The following is a 27,582-nucleotide window of genomic DNA, read 5'->3' on the forward strand; positions in this document are numbered from 1 at the left end:
TTTTCACAGATCTCGCAGTATTCCCAAATCATACACAATGTTCTCACAGATCTCACTGTATTCTAAAAACATACACAATGTTCTTACAGATCTCACAGTATTCTAAAAACATACACAATGTTCTTACAGTATTGTAAAAACATACACAATATTCTAAAAGATCTCGCAGAATTTCCAAACCCACACAATTTTATCACAGATCTCCCAGTATTCTAAAAACATACTCAATGTTCTCACAGATCTCACAGTATTGTAAAAATATACACAATGTTCTAAAAAATCTCGCAGAATTTCCAAACACACACAATGTTATCACAGATCTCACAGTATTGTAAAAACATACACAATGTTCTAAAAGATCTCTCAGAATTTCCAAACACACACAATGTTATCACAGATCTCACAGTATCCTAAAAACATACACAATGTTCTCACAGATCTCGCAGTATTCCTAAAATATACAGAATGTTATCACAGATTTCAGGGTCACATTTTTTCATAGATTTGACAAATATTTGAATATTCCTAAAAAATCTCACGTACCCATATCCCAAAAATCTGTTGAAATTCCCAATAAACTCTCACAGGTTGTAATGTGCTGTTATGTTGTTTGCAGTCGCTGATAATAGGCGACAAGTCCTCCGTACGCTATGTGAGCTACCAGAACGATGAGGAGGAATAGCCCAAGGCGCCCGCCATACTGATCTACTAAACAGACCGTTTATACAACCATCACAAATGTCCACGAGTTTACACTTAAATATTTATAGTTTGTTTGAATTAATTTCTGTCCGTTATGAGACGGGAGGCTGTATCTTTATTTTTTATAGGATTTGTAGTCTATATCTACAATTTATATGACGTGTGAGAATTTAGTTAGTTAGTTAATTTCACGATTGGCGTCGAAAGTGAGTTTATAAGACACAAACGCTAAGAATATAACGGAAATATGGTACGTGAAATTATGCAAAGGAGACCAAACGGGTCTGAAAAACGTAGCACAAATAATAGAGATTGTTCTTCAAGAATTTGACAATTACTCAAGAGAGAGACAGCGCTTTATGACTTATCTGTACATAGTCCGTCCCACTCACTCTTTATCTTGCGGGAAGAATTTAAAAAAAAAATCAAATTCAAAAGTCGCAGAAAATCAAACTCTCAAAATACGTCAATTTCAGAAAATGTGTAATTAAGCACTCAATGTCATATAAATCTAGATAATTACCACCAATCCATGAAAACTCAAATAGATTCACTACCAAATTTTTAAATTTTCAATTAACGCATACATTTTTACAAAAGTTTATATAACCGTTAAATATAATTTACCTCTATATATTATTTGGTTCCACGATAGCAAAATAAAATGACAATTCAATACAACTTAAATTGATTTTATAGTCATTAAAAGCGATAGAAAAAAACTAACCTATCTAACATGCAGGGTTTTCCAATAAGTGGTGTTATTTTGATATTCAAAGAAAAATGCCATTTTTTAATATAAATGATCGAATGTTTATTTTATTATAAAGAGGAAGGTATGCCGTTAATAGTGAAAAATAACATCAGTCAAATGACCACCACGACCACGCCTACAGGACCATATCCTTTTCATGAAATTTTCCATAACCAAATCGCAAAGTGGCTGCCTTATGTCCACGATAGCCTCACGATTTCCATCTTTGAGGTCTTGAATCGACGCTGGGCTGTTGGCGTAGACCTTCTCTTTCACGTGGCCCCAAAGGAAGAAGTCGCAAGGTGTTAAATCACAAGATCTCGGTGGCCAATTGTGATCACCTCTTCGAGAGATAACATGGTCCGGAAACTTTTCCCGTAAAAGATCAATGGTTTCGTTGCTTGTGTTGCACGCAGCGCCGTCTTGTTGAAAGTAAACGTTGTCCAGATCAATATCATCCAATTCTGGCCATAAAAAATCATTAATCATCTCTCTACAGCTCTTTGAATATCAAAATAAAACCTCTTATTGGAAAACCCTGTAGTTTTTGTTTCAACGTTTTTAATTACTTTAAATCACTTTTTAATTTCCAATTTATTTTATTTGATATATTTTTAATAATGGGACATTTAATGAGATAAGTTTCACAGATTGTTATGAAAATGGCTGAAAGGATCAATATGGCGTAGCATTAGACAAATCAAATATAATCATCCTCTCATTGGTAAAAAAAACTCGTTTCAAAAAACCAAAGTTTCGCGGACCAATCAATGCAAAGAACGTATTTGATTGGATTATAAATAGCGAAAGATTGTATATAGTTTTTGGCCGTCTAAAATATTGTTATTAAGTGGATTTTCAATATAATCAGCAATATTGATTTATTTGGCAATTATATATTTTTTTATAATTTATCAGACGGTAGTTTAAATGATGCATTTTTTGAATTTCGTGTCAAGCAATATCGAATTTATTTTAAGTAGGCATATAAAAGCTAAATAAATATAAATTATTGTATAACGTAATGCAAACAAATCATATATTCATGATGTGTACTTGAAATTAGTTTCCATATTAACGTAGGAGTAAAAATTGCAATATGCACATTGACATCCAATTTGACAGGCCAGCCCATACGGGAAAGTGGAACAAACTAAGTGCGAGGAGAGGAGAGGTGACATAACCGTTTCCTTTTCAGCGATTTGTTAATAAGTTGACAGTATACAGTCAACTCGCATTGTAATATCGCTATTTAGTTCTCGAAAATAAAACTGCCTACGAAATACTAGTCTTTTTCACAACGCAAATCGGGTAAACAAAAGTACCGAATTCGAATATTGTTTAACCTTTCCTTATCTGTTATGTGTATTTACTACACATTGCTTTTAATAACTTTAATTATTCTATAAATATAATAAATTCTGGGTTCAGATTTTAGGTCTTCCTCCGTTATACATTTTTGCGCTGAATTAAAAAATATAATTTAACATAGTTTTCAAATTCAATTTAAAATCAGAGATTTTTGTTAAAAATCGCGAACAAATACACCAATACAATCAACCGTGTGACACAGCTACGCGAAGAGTGTGCGAGGAAATGACACGCTATTGATGTCCCGCTTTAGTTCGCTATGCGTCAACATGAGAAATCCACACGTCCGCGGTTGTATTTTTATTTACCATCGATACATACGACCGCATGGCTGTGCGCCAGCCGCCAGCCAGTCAGTCGCGGACCGTCGTTAGATGTGGACCCCTCGCACGTTTTTTTAGCATATGCTGATGGTTTTTTCATGTTTTCAGCAATTAAATTACAATTATTATAACTTTTGATATAAAATATAATAAACATAAGCGATTAGCTATGAATATTCATATTTTTCCGATATTAAATCGCTTATTTTGAGATGTGTATTGACTACACAGCACAGCGTGGATTTTTTTAGCACAGTAAGGGAAAGGTTAAACTATTTAGTTTGACACTTTTACACGGTCACTTCACCCATATTTGCGCAGCTACACAATCCGATTTGTAGGCAGTTCGGTTAAAAACGAACATTCAGACCCTGTGCAAGTAGAGTCCCGCAATGAACTGCGCTGCAAACCTTTGGACAGGATCAACAGGGTCTGGTTATTTCCTGGTTATGATCTGGTTAATGTACGACTGACGTCGCAGTTTATCCAAAGCATTCTCAAACCCGAAAACATGAGATACCGAGATTTTACGTTTGGGCAAGTCTATCAAAGTGGATGTCTACTATAATATTTCAGATATAATATTTACAATGTTAGATAATCCAAGTATTAGCTTAGAAAAAGTTTTTTGACAGAATCAGAGTAAATATTGAGCTTGTAAGAAAATGTATTTTTAAATGTTTTGTGTAAAAATCTCCACGTGTTTGTAAATATGATATTTACCTCCTGATAAAATGCTTATCTAGATCATTTTATTAGAAGGAAAGTATTGTTACATAATGTTCTTGGTAACCAGATTAAAAACGATATCATTTTAAAAATAATGCAACCTGTGAGATGAACAGATTAAGCACATCTTTCTAATCACTGGAGCATTCCGCTATATAATCAATTCCAGCCTTGAGCTCTTGGAAACTTTAAGCGTTCAGTTTGTAAATTCCCTCCCTCTTTCAAATAATCATACCTCCGAATTTTAATACGGAGACATATAAACTGCTTACAATGTTACAGAGCCAATGGATACACCTATATTTATTCGTTTATAACATATTTTAAATATTTAAAAAAAATGTATTTCTTCAAATTGTTCGCGGGTGTTGCAAATTGGGCAAAATATGGCCATAAACGCTCCAGTGAGTAAGTTAGTTTGAAAGAAAATATAAATATTTTTGAGTATGAATTTTAATTTTTTAAACATTAATATTTTTAAAGATGCTTTTAAACTTGATTTTTGGAATAATAAAAGCATTATGAAATGCCTGAAATGAAGCGAAGTTGCTTAAAAAATATAATATTTAATAAAAATATGCCAAACTGTCACAATTTTATATGAAAAATTATAAAAATTGCCCTGTGATTGTTATATCATATTTTTGTATGAAAAACTGATCGTTTTTATAACTGTACATATTATGTAAAATTTCACTATTTTTTAAGACATATCTAAAATGTTCTTCATATCGTTCCAATACAACTTTCACACTTGGTGAGATAATCTTTTTGTTGAACTAAATGAATAAATTGTCGATGACCAAAAAAATAGTTTTAAAGCTTTTCGTTTCGAGTCAATAATTTTGATGACAATATTTAAAACATTTTTGAAACATATATTCTGTGTTCCATAATATTAAATACATAATGACAATACAACTAACATTTTATTTAAATGAGACAATATTATATGCCACAACAAAATGTTGTGGATTTTTATAAAACGATTTACAATCAAGTAGAATTAATATCACCAGTATAAATTTATACGATAAAACAATGCACTTTCAAATTGATTACCTATTGTTCGCATAGATGTATTAAAAAGGACAGTAAATTTCCCTTTATTCGCTGAGACGAATTATAAAAAGGACAGTAAATTTCCCTTTTATTCGCTGAGACGAATTATAAAAAGGACAGTAAATTTCCCTTTCTTCGTTAAGACGAATTATAAAAAGGACAGTAAATTTCCCTTTATTCGCTGAGACGAATTATAAAAAGGACAGTAAATTTCCCTTTCTTCGTAAAGACGAATTATAAAAAGAACAGTAAATTTCCCTTTCTTCGTTAAGACGAATTATAAAAAGGACAGTAAATTTCCCTTTCTTCGTTAAGACGAATTATAAAAAGGACAGTAAATTTCCCTTTGTTCGCTGAGACGAATTATAAAAAGGACAGTAATTTTCCCTTTATTCGCCGAGATGAATTATAAAAAGGACAGTAAATTTCTCTTTATTCGCATAAAGCTATTGTAAAAGTTCAATTAATTTCTCTTTGTTTGCACTGAGGAATGATAAAAGAACAGAAACTTTATCTTTATTCGACATAGGACATTAAAATTCTCTTTGTTCGCATAGAGGTATTATAAAAGGACAGTCAAATTCTCAACGTTCGCTGAGATGAAGTATAAAGGTCAGTTATACCTCATTGTTCGCAAAGAGGAATTTTAAAATGACGGTCATTTCTCACTGTTCGCACGGAGGTATGGTTCGCATTTAAGTATTATAAAAGAAAAAAAGTTAGCTCAGACTTTATAAAGTGTTCCGTTTGGTTTTGGGGAGGTACGCGGTGCGAATAGGAGACTGTCGTGTTCGACAATCGAACGATACTCAAGAACCATGTCGAACTTTGTAGAAATTATCCGAAAAACTCTGTAATAGTAGCCATAATAACGTAATGTGAATGCTGTGGTTTTAAAACTTAACTCCGCACACAATGAGGGATTTAATACTGTACCATGTAAAATGTATTTATTTTATTTTACGCATTCGGTTAAATATTCAAAACTTTAATTGTTTGAAAAATTTTGTAACTAAATAATAAGTTTTTCAGTTTATCCTGTCACATTTAAAAAAAATAGAGATTTCTGTGATTGTATGGCTGCAATCACTAAATTTCCAAATGTGAAAATGACATTTACTTTAATTGGAAATATACTTTTAAATTTAAAAATGGATGCTTTTAAAGATTGTGATGCTGTTAACGCGTGTATTCTACGGAAAGATTAAAAATAATAGGGGGATAATTTTTTTTTTTTTTTTAACTTTTCGCAACATTGAAGCCTATTGTGAATGAACGAATTCGATTGGCTTAAAACTAATTGTAAAATGCGACGAAACCAATGGCTTAAAGAATACATACGAAAGACAATAATCTTCTTAAAAAAAGTTTGTTATTCTGAAATATTGAAAAAAATATTTTTAAATAGCTTGCAAAATTTGGGTGGCTATTCCAAACACAAAAAAGTATATAATAAGTATGTTCCATGCTCATACCGCGAAACTTTGAGGGATGGTTAATCACGATTGTTAAAGAAAAAAAAATCATAAAGCAACTTTAACTTCAAAAAAAAATTATAAAAATTGTCCATTATAATCGTAGCTTTACTTTTGCGAGTAATGCACGTATTTGAAGAATACCTTAAATACTACAATTGACCGAGGGAGAAGCATGATAATTACAAAGTTGTTGTTTCTCCTGGATTTTGTCAATAAAACACCGGTTTTAACAAAATGTTTCTTCTCCTTTCGTCATTTTCGACAGTTAATGCCATCTGTGGCCTACCTTATGTACTAATCTTGTGCCACACACTAATATCAAGGATATTAATTACAGTGAGTTCATACGAACCACAAAAAAATACGAAATTTATCATAAATTTTGTCATAAGATGTTAGTTTTTCAGAAATAAAATCATCACCCAAATCTTCGCGGTTTGGTCGTGGAACACTGTTCATATCAGAAATGAAAGAATAATGTTTGTGGCGAAACTATTTTGTATTCTCTATAAGCGGTCATATAATAAAATCATGTCCCTTAACAATTCGGGTCACCGACCACCACTCCGTTCGGTAGGAAGATTCGGGCGACATCAACAGCGCCACACCCCTCTTCCATATTCCCGCACGATAGCAATATTACAAGAATTTAATGTCTTTTGTTGTATGAATAGCCATTGCGTTTGGTTTTAGATGTAAAATATATGAACGACCAAGAAATTACAAGGCAGTAGATACATAGTATTGAGCTCTATTTACCAATAATTTGATATTTGCACTAATATAGGTAAAATTGATATATTCTTATTGGTCTAATGACTTCGCCAAGTGGAGAACTATTTACACTAGAACATATATTTATAATACCTACATATATTAAATTATACATAAAAATACTTACATATTATTATACTTAAATGTCTACTTAGCATTAGAGTTAGGTATCCACATATTTTACTAAAGCATTGATTACTGATACTAACTTCTATAATCTGGTATTGAAACTAAATTTTATTTATACTTTTAGCACTTTCGAGTGACATTTTTATCAGCAGCGGGTTTCTAATGATTTCTCGAATACATTTAACATAAATTTAAAAAACGTTAAGCCACCCCTCAAGGAACTATAGAGTCAATAGTAATGATAAGTTGATATTTCGACCATGTAATGCAAAAGAAACCTGAATTTTCTATCATAATTTATTTCTTTCCATATACCTCGTAAACCAACATCGAGACGAAATCTACCGTATTATTGCGACAACTCCAACACGGAAACACATTTGTAGAAGCCAGTTCACCATATAAATAATTTGAGTAATGATTACAAGGACGTTGTTGACATATTTTCACAAATGATTGTGAAATATTAAACATATACAATTATATTGTTTATTTCTGTACCTAATTATTATAAAAAGTCTTGTTACTTTTGCTTGTTACGAAAACAATTAAAAATATATTAAATTTGTTATTTGCGAAGAATCATATTTTACAATAACATTGAAATTAGACAAATAATAGTAGATATGGCCTTTTTAAACAACAAAGTTTGTGAATTCACGAATATTTCTGTGTGACTGTGATTTTGCACTTGTGCTTCTTTTGCATTATATACATGAGCGATTTATACAACTGAGGGGGTATATCGTCATCTCATCGATAGCTTATCTACGGGATAACGTACATTTTCAGGATATTCCGAGTCGACTATTCGATACTCCAACCTGTGAATAGTTGCAATATGTACATCGGATAAGTTTGCAAAGTTTTCTGCCAATTTTGGGTAAAATTTTCCGAACGTAAAATAGTTAATGACTTAACTAGTTTATATAAATTCGATAATTGACAGCCCAGAACTATTGTACTTGATTTATTTCAATGTATTTTGCAAACTAGGTAATATCTACCGTATTATTGCGACAACTCCAACATGGTTTCATAATTGTATACAGTGTGCAGAATGTGGGTATTAATTATATTTAAAGCATTTATAACTAAGTTTAAACAGATCTCAACAAATGTGTAAACAAATCTAATTAAACAAAACATTCTGCTTTGACTTACTTCTTTTATTAATTGTACTTATCCTAATCTGTTATTTTTCCATCTTGCATTGTAGAGTATTTTGTTTTGTGATGTTATGCTCATTTAGATATCTTTTAGTTAATTTAAATATGCATTATACTACAGATAAGCTATCACAAGGATGAAAAGGTTTTCTCATTTAAACATTATAACATTCTACTTTTACGACTTTCTTTCCGTTCGGAGTTATACCTTCTTGAATGTAATCTTCATGTTTTATTAGTCGATCACTTTCAAGACAGGATAACTCCGAACGGATAAACAATATAACTAGAGATAACTTGTATTGGTAACTTACGTTCTGTTTAAAATTACCTAGTCATTCTTGTATAAATATAAACACATCATTATTATTTTAAATGTGTATCCCATTATCTTTTGTAAATAACTTTAATATTATGGTAACATTGGGTTACATCTTGAAATGAGAGAGAAGTTTGCAAATTTGATTGTGAAAACGTTTTTAAAAATGCTTCTTTACTAAGATCGCGGCAGACTTCGCGAAGAAACGCTTTTCATGTCGATAAATATTTAAATATATTATATCGTGGCCCAAGGGTTGTGGCGCCAAGTGTGGTGTATATTCTAAAAATATACCAGTGTTCGTTGCTTGTTAGTGTGCTTACGTAATCCAGCGGGGAGGGGGGGTCAGATAAGAGCCGCGAAATTCACACATAACATAACTCCGCAACAGAAAGGGTTACATGAATTTTTCGTGCGTCGTCGTGTTGATCTTGAGGTGCTTTAAAAAATAAACCGAACAAAAAAACATAAAGTATGCCCAGTGACGAACGAAAAACGTTTTCACGCATAAAATAACGGTAAAGATACTATCCACTTTTTTTTGTTATAGCCTTATAGCTAAAATCAAATTTATCACTTTTAATCTAAAAGGTTTTTGTTGTTGGATACCCGCTGTTATTGAAACTGGATAACACCTCACTATATCAGACCAAAATGATAGTGTATTAATAAATATCATCTTGCTGTTTCATTTTTTTTTAAACTATTGTACTCATAAATCATAATGGTAAAAAATTGCCAAAAGAATTGCCGAACAAATCAAAAAGTATTAACACTTTTTGAATCCCCTGTACCATTATTCATAGTAATACTGTATAAAACAGGGGTGATCAAAAAGTTACAATATTATTATCTTTAATTATAAATACTCAATGCATTCATGTTAAATTTGTGTAAAATGCATACTTAACAAAAAATTTAGTTTTTGAAGATTATTTAAAAATAATCTTTAATCTATTTTATTATTTTTATTTCGATGATGTGAAATTGTTGTAAAAATGAGTATTTTTTTTATTTATTCGAAAAACAATGTTTTATTTTTTTAAGTGTGTAAAGAAATTTTATTTGACTGCAGCAGAAAACGAATTTATGTATAAGTGTTTTAAATTATAATTGTTTGTACGTACTGGTTATTTATAGCGCTAAAATATATTATTGTTATTCCACTGTTTCTTAGGCATTTATTTTCAAGTTTTGAACGTTGTATGGTAAACTTTTGAACGAAAATAGACATCTTAATGTTCTCTCTTTCTAAAACTGTTTAAATAATATTTGTATGTCTGCCCGTAAGGAAGATAGAACGAATCTAATGAAGACATGTCATTTGGTGACACATATAGCACAACATGACTCACTGTTTAGTTATTCAGTTAGTTCAGAATCAGATTATTTAAAAGTTTTTGTAGTTTAATTTTTCATTATCTGCGACAGAAATTGGCGTTAACTAATATTAAACTAAGTTGAATTACTTGTGTATGTTTCGCTGGAATTTCAAATGAGACTGTTAAGAAAGATATTACAGTACCAAAGCATAATGGAGTTATACAAATATTGTTACAATTTGAAAAAATAATATTTCTCTTATTTTGTGTAAAGATAATTTAATCCGAAAACATTTAACCTTCGACAAGTCGAGATAAAAACAACAAAACTTTTGTTACAATGTGGGGGTTACTGAGATACCCCTAGCTAGTTATATTTTGATGAAAATCACTATGTTCATAGGTTTTGCAGGATAATAAAATAAATTATTTTTTCAAGCTTTTTCGTAAGAAGGGGGTAGTAATTTCAGCATATGTTGGTTTCCTTGTTATCGATGTGGAGGTTTTAATATACAATTTTGGTTTCCTTGTTGCTAACGGGGAAGTTTTAATACATGTTTTAAAACACAATTATAGTTTCCTTGTTACTAACGGGGAGGTTTTAAATATACAATTTTGGTTTCGATGTTGCTAACGCGGAGGTTTTAATATACAATTTTAGTTTCCTTGTTGCTAACGGGAAGGTTTTAATGTAAAATTATAGTTTCCTTGTTGCTAACGGGGAGGTTTTAAATGTACAATTTTGGTTTCCATGTTACTAACGAGGAGATTTTAATATACAATTTTGGTTTCCGTGTTGCTAACGATGAGGTTTTAATATACAATTTTGGTTTCCTTGTTGCTGACGGGAAGGTTTTGATAAAAAAATTGGTTTCCTTGTTGCTAACGGGGAGGTTTTAATACACATAGTAATAACTAGAAAAAGAGACAGTCATAACAGATTTTAACAAAACCACATTTTTCGCTGCAAATAACCAGTGCGTAAAATGCTAGTTTTTAGTGTATTTATTGGAAATAATCTATGAACGTAAAATAGAAACAAGCTGGTTTGGGAACTTTATCATATGACTTATGTAATACCATGTACTAAATGCAAGTTAAAAACGCTTTCGTGTATTGTTACAATAATCCTTACAATTGATTTGCAAGACTGCTTGAATTGTTTCCATGTTATGTGAGTGCGGAAAAAATTATATGACTGGTTCAGATAATTGCAAAAAAAAATCTTGATGTGTAAAACAACAACAAATTGATAGAATAGACATTGCCCTGGTGAAAGAACAATAATAAGAATCAAAACGTTTCTTGACGCCGTATTTGGTGATCAAATCTGAATGGTTCTTCCCAACATTCCTCTTCCCCGTCTCTTTCTCTTTCATACTCCCTTCAACTTATTCACGGCGCGTTAACAAGTTGCCTCGATAACTTAGTGGTTAGATAAGTTTAAATTGTCAAGAACATTTTGAACTTTGAATTTAAAGTCCGTCGAAATTAACAAATTCAATTGAGTTACTGGAGTGCAAATAGATTAATTGTCGCGCTCTAATTAACTATTTATATTCTGACGAAGTGTGTATATTATCTGAACCAAGAAATACTATTGTGAAACGGGTTTTCAAACAATATTCTAAATCAGAGAAAATTTCGTTTATCAAAATGTAATAAACTCAATTATGCGTAATTTTGCCACCACCATTTTAACCTGATTGTTCCTGATTTTAAACAGTCGAGAAGTAATTAAATATATGTCAATGATTCTGTTTAACCTATATAAAGTGCGGTCACTAAAATCGTAAAAGTAAATGATTAGTTTTGTCACAAGTAACGAAAATAATTATTTTATTTGGATTTTGTTTAATTTGTTTATCAAAAATATCTTTTTATTTAACCTTTCAGTTACCATGTGGGGTAACTAAGTAACCCCAAAATCAAAATAAATTAATAATTCTGCTAATAACAAGCATAATACGAATACCTCTTATTTTATTTTGACTATTGTCGTACATGTTACCCAATTACACAATTGATTGGCTTGATCGTGCCATTTCTTACTGTCACAGCACGATCCAAAATCATTATGGTTAAATGTATGGTAATTCAGTGAATCCACATTATATTTGCCATCAAGGTAAATTTTCCATATCATTATCGTTGCGGGTTCATTCTCGTGCTAGCTAAGTCCTACATCTTTGCACAAGCAATCATCCCAGTGCAGTGATGGTTGTAGGAGGATTTCAAATATTGTCAGGTTATTCGTAACCCTGAAATGTTTGTCATTCTTTTGAAGAAAAAAACAAAGTTCATGCACTTTAAAAATGTTGTTTGAAAACCTGTTTGTTTGCTTTTTATTGTAATACGAAGTAGGGAAATGATTGTCTATGATGTGTTACGTAGAGAAGACACTTAAGTTTATAACAGTCTATGGTTTGTTGTAAATGGCTGACTCACGCTTGATGTATGTTTCTTGTCAACTGTATCAAAATACAGAAAAAAATCCTGCCTTTCAACTGCAGGAAATTCTAGTTAAATAGAAACATTATTAAGCGTGGGTTTTATGCAGCAAACCTCAAAATGGCAGAAATAAAATGTTATTTGTTACATTAATTATTATTGTTTTTAATTGTATTGTGAAATGAAAGAAAATTCCATTGTACTGTGCTATTTTTTGTGAATTTATTGAATTACAAAAAAATTAAACATTGTGTTTGTTATATCTTACGTACAAGTATATTATTTCTTATCAAAGTAATATTTTTTTAATACAGTAATTATTAGTTTATTTTTAAGCGATTTTTTAATCATGTTATGTTTCACGTAATATTATTATGTCAAAGAAGACAGTTGATATATTTTAAATAACATTATGTGACAGTTTTTGTCTCACATATAACAGTGATGTCACAAAATATGGGCATATCGCCGCTTTCACATTTGACAGTGTGATATCAGTGTGAGAATCCCAGTGGCAGCAACGTCACATAATTTGACAGTAGTTGTTACATGTGACAGCGATGTCATGTATTAAGGTTATTCTATAAAAAAACAATTAGGTATTTTTGATGTTATTTACCTGTCTGATGAAATTACCTATCTTGTTCATTGAATTTACTTATTACTTACACTATGAATTATGTAAAAAATTATTTAAACATGTTTTTTATTATTTATTTGTACTTAATGAGTTTAAACCACAAAGCCATGAAACTAAAAAATATTTGTCTATAAATTCCTGTAATGTTATTATATTAATACTAATTTTTGCTAAGAAAATCAGTGGGTAAGAATAATTTCCATTTCTGTTTAAAGCTTAACACACATTACGCATTATTATTCGCGCATAATTTGGGCGTGGCATTTACATATTATATGTTGGGGTGACACACTACGCTTTGATCTTACTCAGGAAAGGGGGTCAGATCGATTGGGGGGCTGCCGCGGAATATCATTTCTTTGAATGGGATCTTAAACTTTGATAGATGACAGCCGCCTGATTACGGCGCTCCTTAAATTATCCTACCTATGGCAGGAGAGGGGCTCGCACTTTTTAGGTGTGACAGGTATGTTTGTGATTGTATGGCGAGCAATATGCATAGAAAATCTCGCTGTTAAAATAACTTTCCTAGAGATGAAATTCGTGCGACAGTCCAAGCTAAAAGGGGGCCATGTTTTCGTGGTTTGGCCTATTTTATTCCAGTTGGTAGTGTATGGCAAGCGATATGCTGAAAAAGGCCAAGCCACGATGCGTACATCGTAATGTGTCACCTACCAAAAACAAAACTGAGAATGAAGTAATTTACATTGATATGTAAACTCTTGTAATTTAAAATCTTTTCATTCGTTATTTCAAAATGATCTAATTTTCTTTTGAGATTAATAAATAAATAATTTTACGGTCTCATAAATCTCAAATTTCATTGCAAGCCGGCCAGAGTACTGGCAAATTTCATTGCAAGTCCGGCTGTAGTACTGGACGATTTTGAAGTTTCTCATGATCAAGTCAGTGTAATCGAGCAAAGAATTTGTTTGCAAATGACGGCATTGTTGTTATTGCTTATTTGTGCGTTGTTTTACTTGTACCACATACTCGGCCTTGACCTGTTCAACTAGGGCCAACTGTTTGTAACCACTTCGAAAATCATTATCTACTTTAATAAACTAGAAAGTCTACGTTTCATAATATCTGACAATCAAGTGAGAATAAGATTGGAGTTGTACGAAAAAATTCAAGTGTAACATTGTCATCAAATGGTCTATTGACGCGACATATGTTTCTGCATTCCCCCACCCAACTACCTGTCCCTGTCTGACAGTGTGAATTACTCATTTAAGTGATATTTGCAACAACTTATTTTACATCATCACCCTATTAAGAAAACTTGCGCAGTGTACATGTAAAGTGACTCTCGGTGTATAAAATATGAGTCTGTTAATAAAACTGAATATTGATGCCCAATAAGACATGTTACAGAAGACTAGGAGTTGGGTCAGAATCTCTTCCCAATTCTATCTAACTGTTAACCAGATCCCAAGTAGTAATATTGATAACAGCCACAAACTGATGCGCACACAATTTGTGACCACATGGTCAAGCTACCCCATTTTTACATTAGAAAGATCCACGTTGAACGCCAATTCTTGGCAAGTTTCAACTTTTGATGTTTTTGTTTTTTATCAACTTAAAATCACTAGATATTGGACAATTAGAATCGGGGTGAGAGTTTGTTCGGTTACATGTTGAGCGCAATGTGGAAGATTTTTTGTACGTCTCTTAACACCCTGTATAGATGTCGCCTGTGACAGGTAAAAACAGCGCCATCTATTGGACGTAAAAGCAACTCGCGCCATTGTTTCTCTATCTACATAAACAGACCGAGCCACAGCAACGCGTGGCGGGATATAGCTAGAAAATAATATAAAATGTCGTATTATTTTAAGAATTAATAAAATATTGTGTGATTTTTATAATAGTATAATTTTTTTTTCATGGCTTAGTGAATTAAACGATATTATCAACAGAAATAATTCATGTTATGTTATTTTTAAAAGGTGCAAATACACGTATATGTAGGTATATGATTTGTGTGTTTTATTATCGATTGTACATATTATAATATGTATTATGTTGTGTGTAGTGGTCGAGGGATGAGATTCTCGACAGTACAAAGGTAGCTGTTCCCAAAAAACGGCGTGCGCAAGTAAATTTTATTTGATAAATTTGTGTTATTTCACAATATATTAAATTAAAATAATATAAACCCTCAGTATCGCCCTGGTGTAAGACCACCATTCAGAATTGAAACTTTGTTTTAAATGGCTTTAGCCGTGTTTGGTGACCAGATCTGAATAGCCAGGTACTCCCCCACCTTCCTCTTCTCCATCTCATTTCCCTTCTCACTACCTTCAGTCTCACAACAAACCTCAATTGTAGATGATATTCTCACTGGTTCTAGACGGATGTGAGCAGTTGGTACTCGCGATATTCATATTTTAAAAAAAATGCCGATTGTGTATTTCAAGACCCGATATTATAAAAGTTTTCGTTTTTTCTTAACTCTTGACAGGCCAAGATGCCAAACAAAACGTCTGTAACCAAGTGGGTCTTCCGACGACCCCATGCATTTTTCTGTCTTATGGGCTTTTAAATTATAGAAAAACCAATTATTCTACATGTATTTGAAAGAAATACGTAAAATACTAATATGATATGTTAAGCATTTAAGCTGATATAAGGAAGATATTAATTTTGGGGACTACCTACTCCCCCACTTGGCTGCGAGATAGTAAACCCCCAGAACAGAAGTAGCTGTCAAATTCAACAGTGGGAACATTTGCGATTCGTACATGGTTAACAGTTATGTAAAATTTGTTTTTTATTAAGATTTATTTTGGAAACATACAGTTATACGTGAGAATTAATTTTACATTTAATATGGTGAGTGTAAAATAAACCAGCTAAGGTTGAAGTTCAATTTACAACCTTTATTACGATGGTTACAGATTAGGAAACAAGTAGATATTAAAATTTATATTGTAAGTTAAGGCGATGCACTACGTCGTGTAATATTTTAAATTGAGCCGCTATCAATAACAACCCTTACGTAGATGGCGATAAGGTTTCAATTCCCGCTTAACACCATCCGCCTGTTTTGATTTATACAAGAAAAAAACATGGCCAAAAAGTGCCTTTTATTTTATTTTGTGGATGTTCAGGCATAAATATAATTTTTTTTCGATCATTTTATAAATAACTTAATTTTCCACATTATACAAAAATCAAAACCGAAAATGGGTTCGTAAGTAGGAGATTTTGAACTTTAAAGCAGTTTTCATAGGCCTTATACATTATTTTTTTCTGGGCTTATAAAAAGACTTATCTAAAAAATACTCGATTATTTCAAAGGCCAGGATGTATTCTACTCGCAGTATTTAATTAAAGCATCTGAAACATTTCTAGGCGACCCAATTTTCAAACCAAAACCACATGATTTCCCATTACTACGTTTGGCATTGCCTTAAAAAGGAATGAAAAAAAATTATAAAATATATTTTGATAAAACTATACTAACCGATGGAACGATTAGTCATAATAGACCCGGTATAGTTTTAGATGACAGAATTTAAAAAAAATAACTTTTATCATTGATGTCGCTATTCCAAATTCCTGTAATATTAAAAAATCTGATAATGGAACAATAAGAAAGTACACAGTTTTAGGAAATGAGATAAAAAGGATTTGACATTCTCAGAATATAAAAATATGACCATTTGTTATTTCGGCTACTGGCATTATACCTAGCTCTCTCATTCAAAATTTAGGCGTATTAGATCTATCAAAGAATTTTTATATAAAAGTGCAAAAATCAGTCATTTTAAATACATGTAGGATTACGAAAGATTTTTAAAATATTTATATTGAGGGATCAGTAGGATTTATACGTCCAGTTAGGAGTTCTACCGAGCCGAACCCTCTGATATGAAAATATCTGGAGTCGGTGAATTATTTTCCCATTTGATCTCTGGTGATTTAACATGTTGTTCTTGTATTATTTTGTATTTATTATACTTATATAATGCATTTGCATTATTTGGATTGACTAGATGATCATTTGTGGAAAAGTGTGTGGAAGGGTTTAGTTTTCCTGTGGGGAAGATTTATCCCGGACATAAAGTCGGAAAATAAAAATATCAATGATTATTTAAATACAATGCAAGGTAGTTTGTTCAAAGTCCTCCTTGATAGGAGTTCCTGTCCTGAGGTGGACTGTAGGTTGTTGTTTTGGTGTAACATCATGATTTCCTCATGTTAATGTTTGTTGATTTCCACATCTTCATGTTTGTTGACTGTAGGTTGTGTTGGTGTTACTTCATATATTTATAGTGGACCTATCGGGCATCCTTGTGGTATACCTGAAATTTTTTTTGAGTATTATAGATGGGCGTTATTTTATCTAAGTTAGGTACAGAAGGGGGGGCAATTTTGTCCAAGAATTCATCTATCCATTTAGAATGAGACGCTCGAGGAGATGGTGAACTGAAGGAGGATCGAAATCTTCGGATCATAGACCAAACTTCTGAAATTGGAGTGTTCGGAGATACTGAACTGCAGAAGTTGTACCACCCGGATCTTTTTTTTACCTCAATACCCTTTTGGCATTGGATTCAGCGTTTTTGTATTTAAGATAGGTAGTTCTTTTTTTTTTTATTAACAAAATTTTTGATACATATACAATTCAGATACATACATAGTAATATAGAATGAAAGAGTAACAAAAAAATCCCACAAAGGCGAAGCCTGAGCGTGGGTATTATAGTGTAAGGATAAAACAGTGGTGTTTATAATATATTTTTTTCAATGTGATTGTTTTTTTTACAGAAACACACACACACATAAAACATAGATGCATGTATATTTCTTTGATTTACAGAAATTAATCTTTAATTTACAGAAAGACATGTGGTATTTTAGTTATTTAGAAACAGATAGCTTAAATTATAGAAAAAAGTTACTCGCTTCGAAATTATTTCTTATCCAACTTTTAACATTTTTCTTGGATAAGTTCAGGTTTTGACACATGTTGATGGAATTCTGTAAAGAATTGAACAATTTTGGGGCAATATAGTTGATGTGCCTTTGGCCCAGCCTAGTTTTGCAGTGAGGGACTGTGAACACGCATGTGGTATGTCTCTGGCTCGAGCGATTTGTGTTTTTGGTGAAATTGATAGGACGTGTAAATATAAATTTGAGACATTGAATACAATAGATCCGTCTTAATTCCATGATTTCAGTTTCTTGAAATAACTGGTTGGGGGGATATGTCTTGGTCCTTTGGTACATTATTTTAATGATGGACTTCTGAGCGATTTCTAAGGGTTTTACGTGATTATTGTAAATTCCTCCCCAGGCAATTATTCCATAGGAAATATATGAAAGCACTAACGCGTCATAAACAAGTTTCATGGTTCTTATATTGACAATGTTGCTCATTCGTTTGAAAATGTAACTTAGGTATCTCAGTTTATTGACCGTCTTTTCTATATGGTAAGTCCATTTGAGTTGGCAGTCTATAGTTATACCTAAATACTTGATATCTGTACCCGAGAAGCATACGGATGCAAGTCCAAAAAGCTAAATGTTCAGGAGAGCCAAAATACTTTTTTTTCTGTAAGTTTGGTCTCATAACTTCTGCGGATATTCATGATAATTGATTTTTATTTTTTTTCCTATTAAATCAATTAATTTTGTATTGAAAATGAGAAAATAAAATAAAATATTTTATATGCAAAGCCTAAAAAAAATGTTTTAAAAAAAGCATTGTGGACTTGAGTCCTTCGGCTTCAAAATGATATTGAATATTTTGGTATGACACATGGTATATTATAAAAGGATCAATGTTGAAAACTTAATTTGGAAGTAACATAATAACTATATAACAGGTAAATATAAATATCTATTTTATTTATATTTATATTTCCCTATAAATAAAATATATATTTATATTTACTAGGTAAATATAAATATAAATAAAATAGATCAATGTTGAAATTTCATTTGGAAGTAAAATAATAACTATATAACTCTATCTATTTTATTTTTATATATATCTTTTTATTTAATTAAAATTATTATTACAAATTATTGGTATTTTCCGTATCTTCGTCATCTGACAGAAAAAAAAAAGATTAAAAAAAATAAGTGTAAAATAAGTGCAGTGGCTCTGGTACCCACTGTAACATCTTTTGTAGGACACCAAAATTTGGTGTATTTAATGCGATTGGAATTGTATTTACCTGGGGCAATACCTCCGGGGTGCTCAAAACGGTTCCATGATAAATCGACAATTCAACACACCTTTAAAAAGTGATATAAAGTCATTAGAAACGATGAAAAAATAAATTAAACCTAACCTAACCTACTTAACCCAACTAATAGAGATTTTATTTCATCACTTTTCATGACTTTATATAACTTTTTAAAAATGCGAAATTATCATTTTGATAATTTATCCGGTCACCTCTCAAAACACCTCTCCTTTTTCTTCTAATATAATAATATTTAAATTCAGTTTCCTTAAAACCATTTTTTTACAGTAGCATCCCCGACACATTTACGTCAGTTCGTAGCCATAATACCGTTGATATTAGGAAATCATCACCATTCATATTTTTCTTTCGAGATACAAAAGGTGATTGTGAACCATTTTAAAGGAAATTTAAATATTTGAAATTTTCTAAGTTCATTGAGTGTACAATGTACTGATTATTAGTTTTGCAATATCTGATGAATTGTTCCCGTTAATTTTTTTTTTCGTGCGGTAAAATATTTGGAATTGGGTTTTTTTTTGCCCTTTCAATTGCTGAATGGACAGAGTCTACTTCCAGGTGAGTGTGACCACGTAATAAAAATTTAAGATGAATGATCTTGAGGTTTTTAATTTTTTTTAAAACCAGCCATACGTAGGATATGGCTATTGTTATATTTCTATTTTGACCTGCACAGTTGTCAGACCATACGGTTATTTCTTCAACATTATCCCCCATATCGCTGTATATCCACTTTAAGAGGCAAGAAGCTACTTCATTTGCCCCCTGTTTTCCATCCCTATATAGTAGCCCGGAGTGAAAGAGGTCGAAAAAAATTTTTTTTCGAATTTCAAAAACCCTATATCATTTAATGTTGCTGTAGATAAATAGCCGTTGAAAAATATTTTTTATTTTTTTTTGACATATGATCTTCAGGTGGCGCAGAGGACCTGAAATTTTGAAAAAATGATCGATTCTAGAAATTTTTTAAAAATTTAAAACAAAACTATTATCATATTTAACTTTATTATTTGCATTAAAATATAAGGAACATTAAGAAAAAATATTTTTTTTAATCATTTCAGTCTTCAGTCGTGTCATATGCGTATGGGGTAGCTCTCTGAATTCCAGAGGAAAAGTGTAATTTTGTTCCGAATTTCGGCATTTCTTTTCTCGATATTATTCTTGCTCGAATATATCCATCGTGTGCTGTACTTCCGCAAACAGCCAAGCTAGCTTCAGTGACCAGCTTCACACCTCTCTCCACAGCCTGTGTGTGACAGGGAAAATTTTCAATTCGGATATTAATCTTCGCTCATAATTTTGTCCCATAATTCACTGTCACCGTATTTTTTTTTGAATGGTGGCTAGAATATTTTTTCTGTCTTCCAGTTTATCAAATCATAATAATCGTTGGCTTTGAAGTTTAGTTTTGGAGTCAAGAATGTCCTTACTTTTTTCTCCTTTGCATTTTGTCGGGCTTTAAGAATTCTTCTTACTGATAATTCTTTTATATGCTGTCTTTCGTCTTGTAGCATCGCTAATAAAATATTTTCAGAATGAGCGAAGAAAGAGTTCCGCTCGATTATTCGTAAAACAATTGTTTTCAGCTCATATTTTAAATAGGAGCATCTTTTTATCATACTAAGGACATGTTTCGGACAATCTTTAGATGAAGGTTTTGTTTTTATGGTGAACCATATTGGCGCATACACTTTTATCACAAACGTAGCAATCTCAACCAGACTATGAGTTGGAAACTTTGTTGCTACATATTATAGTCTCAATATTCTATTTGCACAGGTTAGCCAACGAGAGTGTACCAGCTTTCCTGGTTGCTTATTAGCCAAATCAGTTTTTACGCTGCCTTGTGTTACAGCTTGACAAATTTCTAAAAAATATTTTTGATCATTGCTTAGAATTTTCGATATCGCGTAAGACTGTCGTAATTTTATCAATTTTCACCACAGGGAGGTCTTCACAGTGCTGTAACATCTTGCCAATGACTCCTGCGAACGTATTGGGACCTGAAGTACTGCCATCCAAAGTATTAAAAAGGTGACGCAGTGGTAATTTGTTGGCATGCAACAAACATATAAACCAGTGTCTATTTAAATGTCTTTCAATCAATGCGATTGATCCATTCTTGAAGCCCGTGTTTACAGCCGCTCCATCGCATCCAATGGCTACAATGGTTGATAAATCTCCGAAGTGCAAATTTAAAAATTCTACAATTGAATCCTTAATAGAATTAGCGGTTCCAGAAGGAGGCGCGACGTGGCCAATGTACTGAGAATCTGGCTCGGAGAGCAAAACAATATGTTCTTCAGTAATGGTTCTCCTGTGGTACTTGTTATCATGTTTTTCCTGCACAATGGTCTTGTCTTTCCGACCATCAAAATATAACCCACTTATTTTACCGTCAGAACTCCCGAAGCTCGAAATCTGCCTTCTTTGCAACTCTTCTCGAACTTTTCGGCGCTCGCGTCGTAATTTACTTCTTTCTATTAAGAACTTTTGAGAAATCTTGTTTACAAATAAAACCAATATCTTGAAGAACTGCACTGGCGATGGTTGATGCTGATCTGTCGAAGACACCAGTCCTGTCACAGGCAGTGGCAAGATTTTTTAATCGATGCCTCATCTGATTTGTTTGTGATTTCGATGTGGATGGCGTGGAGTATGTCGGAAAAGTGTATAAAAGTCTGGATCTTGATTGCTGTCTGATAATCTTACACTATCATCCGAGGTATCTGAAGTCTCTGGTGAGGGGCTCAGAGGTTTCTCAACAGTCTGTTTTTGAAGTAATTTATTTTGACTCATCAGTCGTAATTGCCTACGCTCCAAAGCCTTGGATGCCACTATATCTTTTGAGCCTATATACATTTTGCGGGTACTTCTCTGATCTTGCAGGAATTCTAAGCTCCTTCTTGGGTATTTTCACTAAACATTTACAAAAATCGACACAAATGCACTTGCAAACAGCAATATCAAAGAGTTTTTTTGTTGCATCTTCATAAAATTCAGTTTTATTTTTAGGTACTCGACATTTCAAGCATTTGTACTTGTGATAATACCGGGTTAGTTTAGTTACAATTTGACGTTCAGTTACAATAGGAATAGACGCTTTATTCCACAACGTAATTAGATCAATTGCAATTATTTCACATATATCTTTCACAGAAGAATCTTTTCCGTTTGATAACCACTGCAAGTCATTTCTAATCCACAAATAATACTTTCTTACATCCGAATAAGTTGGCAACACATTGTCTTTTAATTTTTCTGGGCCACCAAACATAGAACACATTGAATTTTTTCTTGTTTTAGGCATATTACAAAGAAATCACAATCAAGTTTTCGCAGCTGTTCCAACGAACGTGCTAATGTCTGTTAATTACTGATTAACTGCAGCTGTTGTTACGCAAAATAGTGTCAAAGGGTGGGGGGAAGAGGAGTAAGTTAGATGGCTAAAACTAAAATACATTTTGTGACGTTTAAGCTGGATTAGATGATGCGCTTATTTACTAACAAAATCTGAAAAAACACAATTTTTTGTAGAACTTTAGGGTCAGTGCGCCACCTGAAGATGAAGTTGGAATTTGATGATATTTTGTGTACTTTATAGGGTACTACCAAGGCACCCATTGGTAATATAGGAAACACGAAATTTGAAAAAAAGTTTTTTCACTCCGCCCTACTATATAGTCCATTCAGTAGTATAATGATGAGGTAAGGTAAATGTAAGTAAATAAATAAATAAGTGACATGGTCAGGTCTTCAATAATAATATCACCACCTATGTTTCCATCAGTCTCTTAAGAAGAATTCTGTTTATTTAGCCTCGTCATACATTCATACACGGAAATACTCTTTTTCATCATTATTTATTGCAGGAATGCAATAAATAATGATGAGAGCACTGGGATTGTTCTGTTTAGTTCCACAGAAAACATAGAAATTAGAGGCAGAAGGACGCAAAATGGACTTGAGTCTACATTCGAATGTTTACTTCCATGGAAAGCGTAGTAATGTTAGAGGCAGAAAGATGCAAGTCCAATGTACATCTTTATGCTTCTACGATGTAATGGTTCTTGCATCCTTATATATTTTTGAAAATACCATAAATATTCAAGATAGGGCTTGCATCTTTCTGCCACTAATGAACATGATAATTTACTTCATGTCTTCATCAAAAACTCATTTCTTCAAATTTTGGACTTGCATCCGTATGCTTCTCGGGTACAGATATATTGTCCGAATTTCACGTCTTCGCAATTTGAGCATGTCGCAAAGTTACAATTAGGGTTGTGGAACTTCAGATTAAGATTATTTTTAGGGGATGACTTTTGGGAATTATAAAAGGGAATGAAGATAGTTTTATCATAATTTAGACTGAAGAGATTTCTATCAAGCCAATCTTTGACTGTTGCAATACATTTGTTGGCTTTACTGGTTGTTTCTTCCCACGTTTTACCTTGTACTGTTATTGCAGTATCATCGGCAAAAGAGAGAATTTGGCCTGGTAATGCAATATCGCATAGATCATTGATGTAGATTAGAAAGAGTAGTGGCCCTAAGACAGTTTCTTGAGGAATACCATGTTTTGTCAAGTCATAGGTGCTTAAGCTTATTCCTATTTATGTGCGTTGTTGGCGATTCAATATATAGCTTTTTAATAACATGAAACTTTTGTTTTTAATACCAACTTTAGAGATTTTTTTAATAAAATTCTGTGGTTGATTGTGTCAAACGCTTTCTTTAAATCCAAGAAAATGGTTAGCGTTTTAGTGTTAGAGTCAAGGTTAGAGTATATGTTTTTGGTTAAGCTAAAGATAGCGTCATCGGTGCACAGTTTGGTTCTAAAGCCATATTGATTAGCTGAGAGGATTGCATTAGATTCTAGAAAGTTGATAATTTGTCGTTTTAAACACTTTTCGAAGATTTTGGATAATTGAGAAGTTAAAGTTATTGGTCTGTAGTTGTCTGTTTTGAATTGAGATCCAGATTTATGTATTGGAATGATGTGAGAGAGTTTGAAATCATTGGGGTAAATGCTATGTCTGATACAGTTGTTGAAAATATGATGTATTGGAATGATTATATGCTTTTTAATTGATTTAACTTGTGGTATTGTCAATGTTATCTGGGCCATTTGCAAACTTCTCTTTAAGGTTGTCGATTTGTTTTGAGATTTCAAGTTCTGTTATTTCTTTGAATGTAGATAGTTCATGTGTAGTGACATTAGAATCTGAAAGGCCGGGAGGAATTTGATTCGAGTGAATGCTAAGACTGGGATTATCATCTATGAGGGTTGAGGCGATGTTTGTAAAGAAGTGATTGAAATTGTTTGCAATGCTCTCTTAGCGTCTTCGATGGTTGTGATATTGCCAGTAATGATTTTTTGAGGAATTTTATGAACTTTTTGGTTCCTGATTGAGATTTCGTTTATGACGTACTATGTTTTTTTGGAGTCGTTGTGAGCATTATTTAGTTGTGTAGAGTAGTATTGTTGTTTTTGTTTTTTATGATTGAGTTTAGGTAGTTTCTAAATAAAATGTATTCGTTCCGTTTGGTGTGGTTCTGTGCTTCGTTTTTGGATGTGCAATATTTTTCGTGATTTTTAAAGATCTTAAAAAGTTTGTTTCTGTGTTGTATTGAGATTATTAGTCCGCGCGTAATCCACGGTTTTATGTGTTTGTGCTTACTTTTTGGCGGTGCTATTGTTTCTTGACTTTTTTAAATATAATTTTGAAGTATTTCATAGAAAGTATTTAAAGTTAAATTGGAGTTGTCATTAGATAGGACAGCGATCCATGATTCTTCGTTCAGTAAGTTATTTAAAGTTGATTTTAATCATTGCTTTGTTTTTCGGTTCAACAGAGACGGATAAATTTGGTGTATGATGGCCGTAAAAGTTGGGATAGTGGTCAGTTATGTCGATTTTTAATGTAGCGGATTTATGTTGGAAATTTGTATGTGTTTTTATAAATATATGGTCAAGACATGTATCGTTTGGATGATTAGGTCTGGTAGTGTTGTTTATTTATGATAGGTATCCTGTGGAGTATAGAACATATAGATATTCGTTTGCGGTTGGATTTAATACAGCGTTTTGTATATTTATGTTAATATCACCCATAAAAAATGAAAATCGAATTGATTAGAGCTGTTATTGTTGATAAAAGTTTTGATTTCTTGTGTAAACAAAATTGGGGCTAAAGAGGGGGAACGGTATGCTGTTAAAATGGAGTATTTTTTTTCGTTTGGAGGAGAAGGTTGCATTCTCCATGGTCATATTGTAACGATAGGAAAGAGATTTAGCTTTCCGAATTCTTACTACTTTGGAACATTCCTCATCCCACCAGGGAGTTGGAGGGAGTTTTTTGAGAGATTTAGTTTTAGGGGGAGGATTTGATTTTTTTATTGCAGTTATGAGCATTGATTTGAAGTTATTATAGTCATCTTTGACGAAAAATATATCGGTGGCGGGTAAATTTAGTAGGAACTTGTGCATATGAGAGTTAAATTCATCCCATTTGATGTGTTTCGTTTTAATCTTTGTCGAAATATGTCAAAATTGTCTTGTCTGATTGGAAAGAAGTTTGATAAGTAATGGTGATCGGGAAATGATCACTGGAGCAAGAGTCGGGGGACACCACCTACGAGGTGAGAGAAGTCAGACTAGTAGAGCATATCGAGAGATCCACTGGACTGGGGTTTGCGCTGGGGCGTGAGATCCTAGTAGGAGATCCGTAATTCAAAAGAAAAAGGTTGAATTCATCAAGGAAATCCATCACACTTCGACCATCTCGGTCGGAGAAAGCAGAACCCCAGACGGGGGAATGGGCATTAAAATCGCCTAATATAAAGAAAGGAGGGCTTAGTGTCTTACAATTTGCAACCAAATTTGTTTATTGAAGTGGGCTGTTGGGGGAAGATAGACATAGATTGAAATAAAGGATATGTCCTTTATTTTAGCTGCAACCATTTGAAAGTCAGCATCGGAGGGTTTGATATTATTTGTTGGGGAAAATGATATGGATTTTTTAATGAAAAGGGCAGCACCGCCGCCCGAACCTTCCGGGCGGTCGTCGCGGAGACAATACAATACGAATACCCTCCCACATTAAAGTGGGTGGGTGGAGTAAACCATATGGAGCCAAAGAAATAAAGTTGGAATTTAATAGGTTAAGTAGATCAGATTTGTTAGAAATAGCACTTCGGCTATTCCACTGAAGTATTCTGACATCCTGAAGAGTCATTTTGAATAAATGATTTTAATGTGGAAATAATAGTAGCAGCGTTGGACGGTAGATTAGTTTGAGAAGAAATAAGGTCAGTTAGAAGCATAATAAGAGTTTGGATAAATGAAGAATTGACTTGGGAGAGTTTTTTAGAAAGTTTTAGAGAGTTCATTGAGGACGAATTATAATTTTTTGCACACCCATTTGTGGCATTTAAAAGAGATGAACCATTGGGATTTAAGCAGTGAGTTGTGTTGTTGCTGATCGTATCCAGGAGCCGGTTTAGGGATAGCGTTTTTTATGTGAATTTAGTTGAACGAGAAGAAGTTGTTGTAGAGGAGGGAAGAGGGTTGGGTGAGGAATTGCTAGATAAAGCCTCAGCAAATGATTTTTTGACAGGCGGGAACAGTTTAGAAGCCCGCAGAAAAGACAAGTTCTGAGAGGCCATAGAAATTTGAATATTTTTTTGGCGATATTGTTCTGGGCAAGAAGTGTTGATAGCTGTATGTGAGCCTGAGCAGTTAAAATATTTAGGTGAGGAGGAAGAAGGACATTGGTCAGCTGCGTGGTTTTCTCCACATTTAAAATATCTAGGTTGAGATCTGCATGCAGCTTTGGTATGACCAAAACGGCAGCAATTGAAACTTTGAATGGTGGGATAAGTATACGATTCCCTTCGAATACTCTAATTCCTGTGTAGTATTTGGGACCTCTATTTCTACGTAAGTAGAGAGTACAACACATTCATCTTCAACTCCAGTCACTGGTTCCATCTTGATGAAGACATTCTCTGGGATTACCATGGCGCTAGAGTCAGAGCCAAATTAAAACGTTAATAAGTGTACGAGAGTAGGTTATTCTACATCGTAGGAACCACCAAATGTTGCACCTATAAGTATATAT

The 27,582-nt window shown here is 32.7% G+C and overlaps 1 protein-coding gene across 1 annotated transcript in view; it reads left to right on the plus strand.

Moving 5' to 3' along the window:
- Vmat (Vesicular monoamine transporter) overlaps nt 1-15,194 on the plus strand; it is a 44,729-nt gene extending 29,535 nt beyond the window's left edge. Inside the window, exon 12 of the mRNA XM_089644306.1 lies at nt 617-15,194. Coding sequence (XP_089500432.1) covers nt 617-682 — 66 coding nt within the window. The 3' untranslated portion in view covers nt 683-15,194. The remainder of the gene's footprint in view (nt 1-616) is intronic.
- Nucleotides 15,195-27,582: the final 12,388 nt, after the last annotated feature.

Source organism: Hesperophylax consimilis, chromosome 20 (genome assembly GCF_061612785.1).
Source record: "Hesperophylax consimilis isolate HC1 chromosome 20, BYU_Hcon_1.0, whole genome shotgun sequence".
NCBI lineage: Eukaryota > Metazoa > Arthropoda > Insecta > Trichoptera > Limnephilidae > Hesperophylax > Hesperophylax consimilis.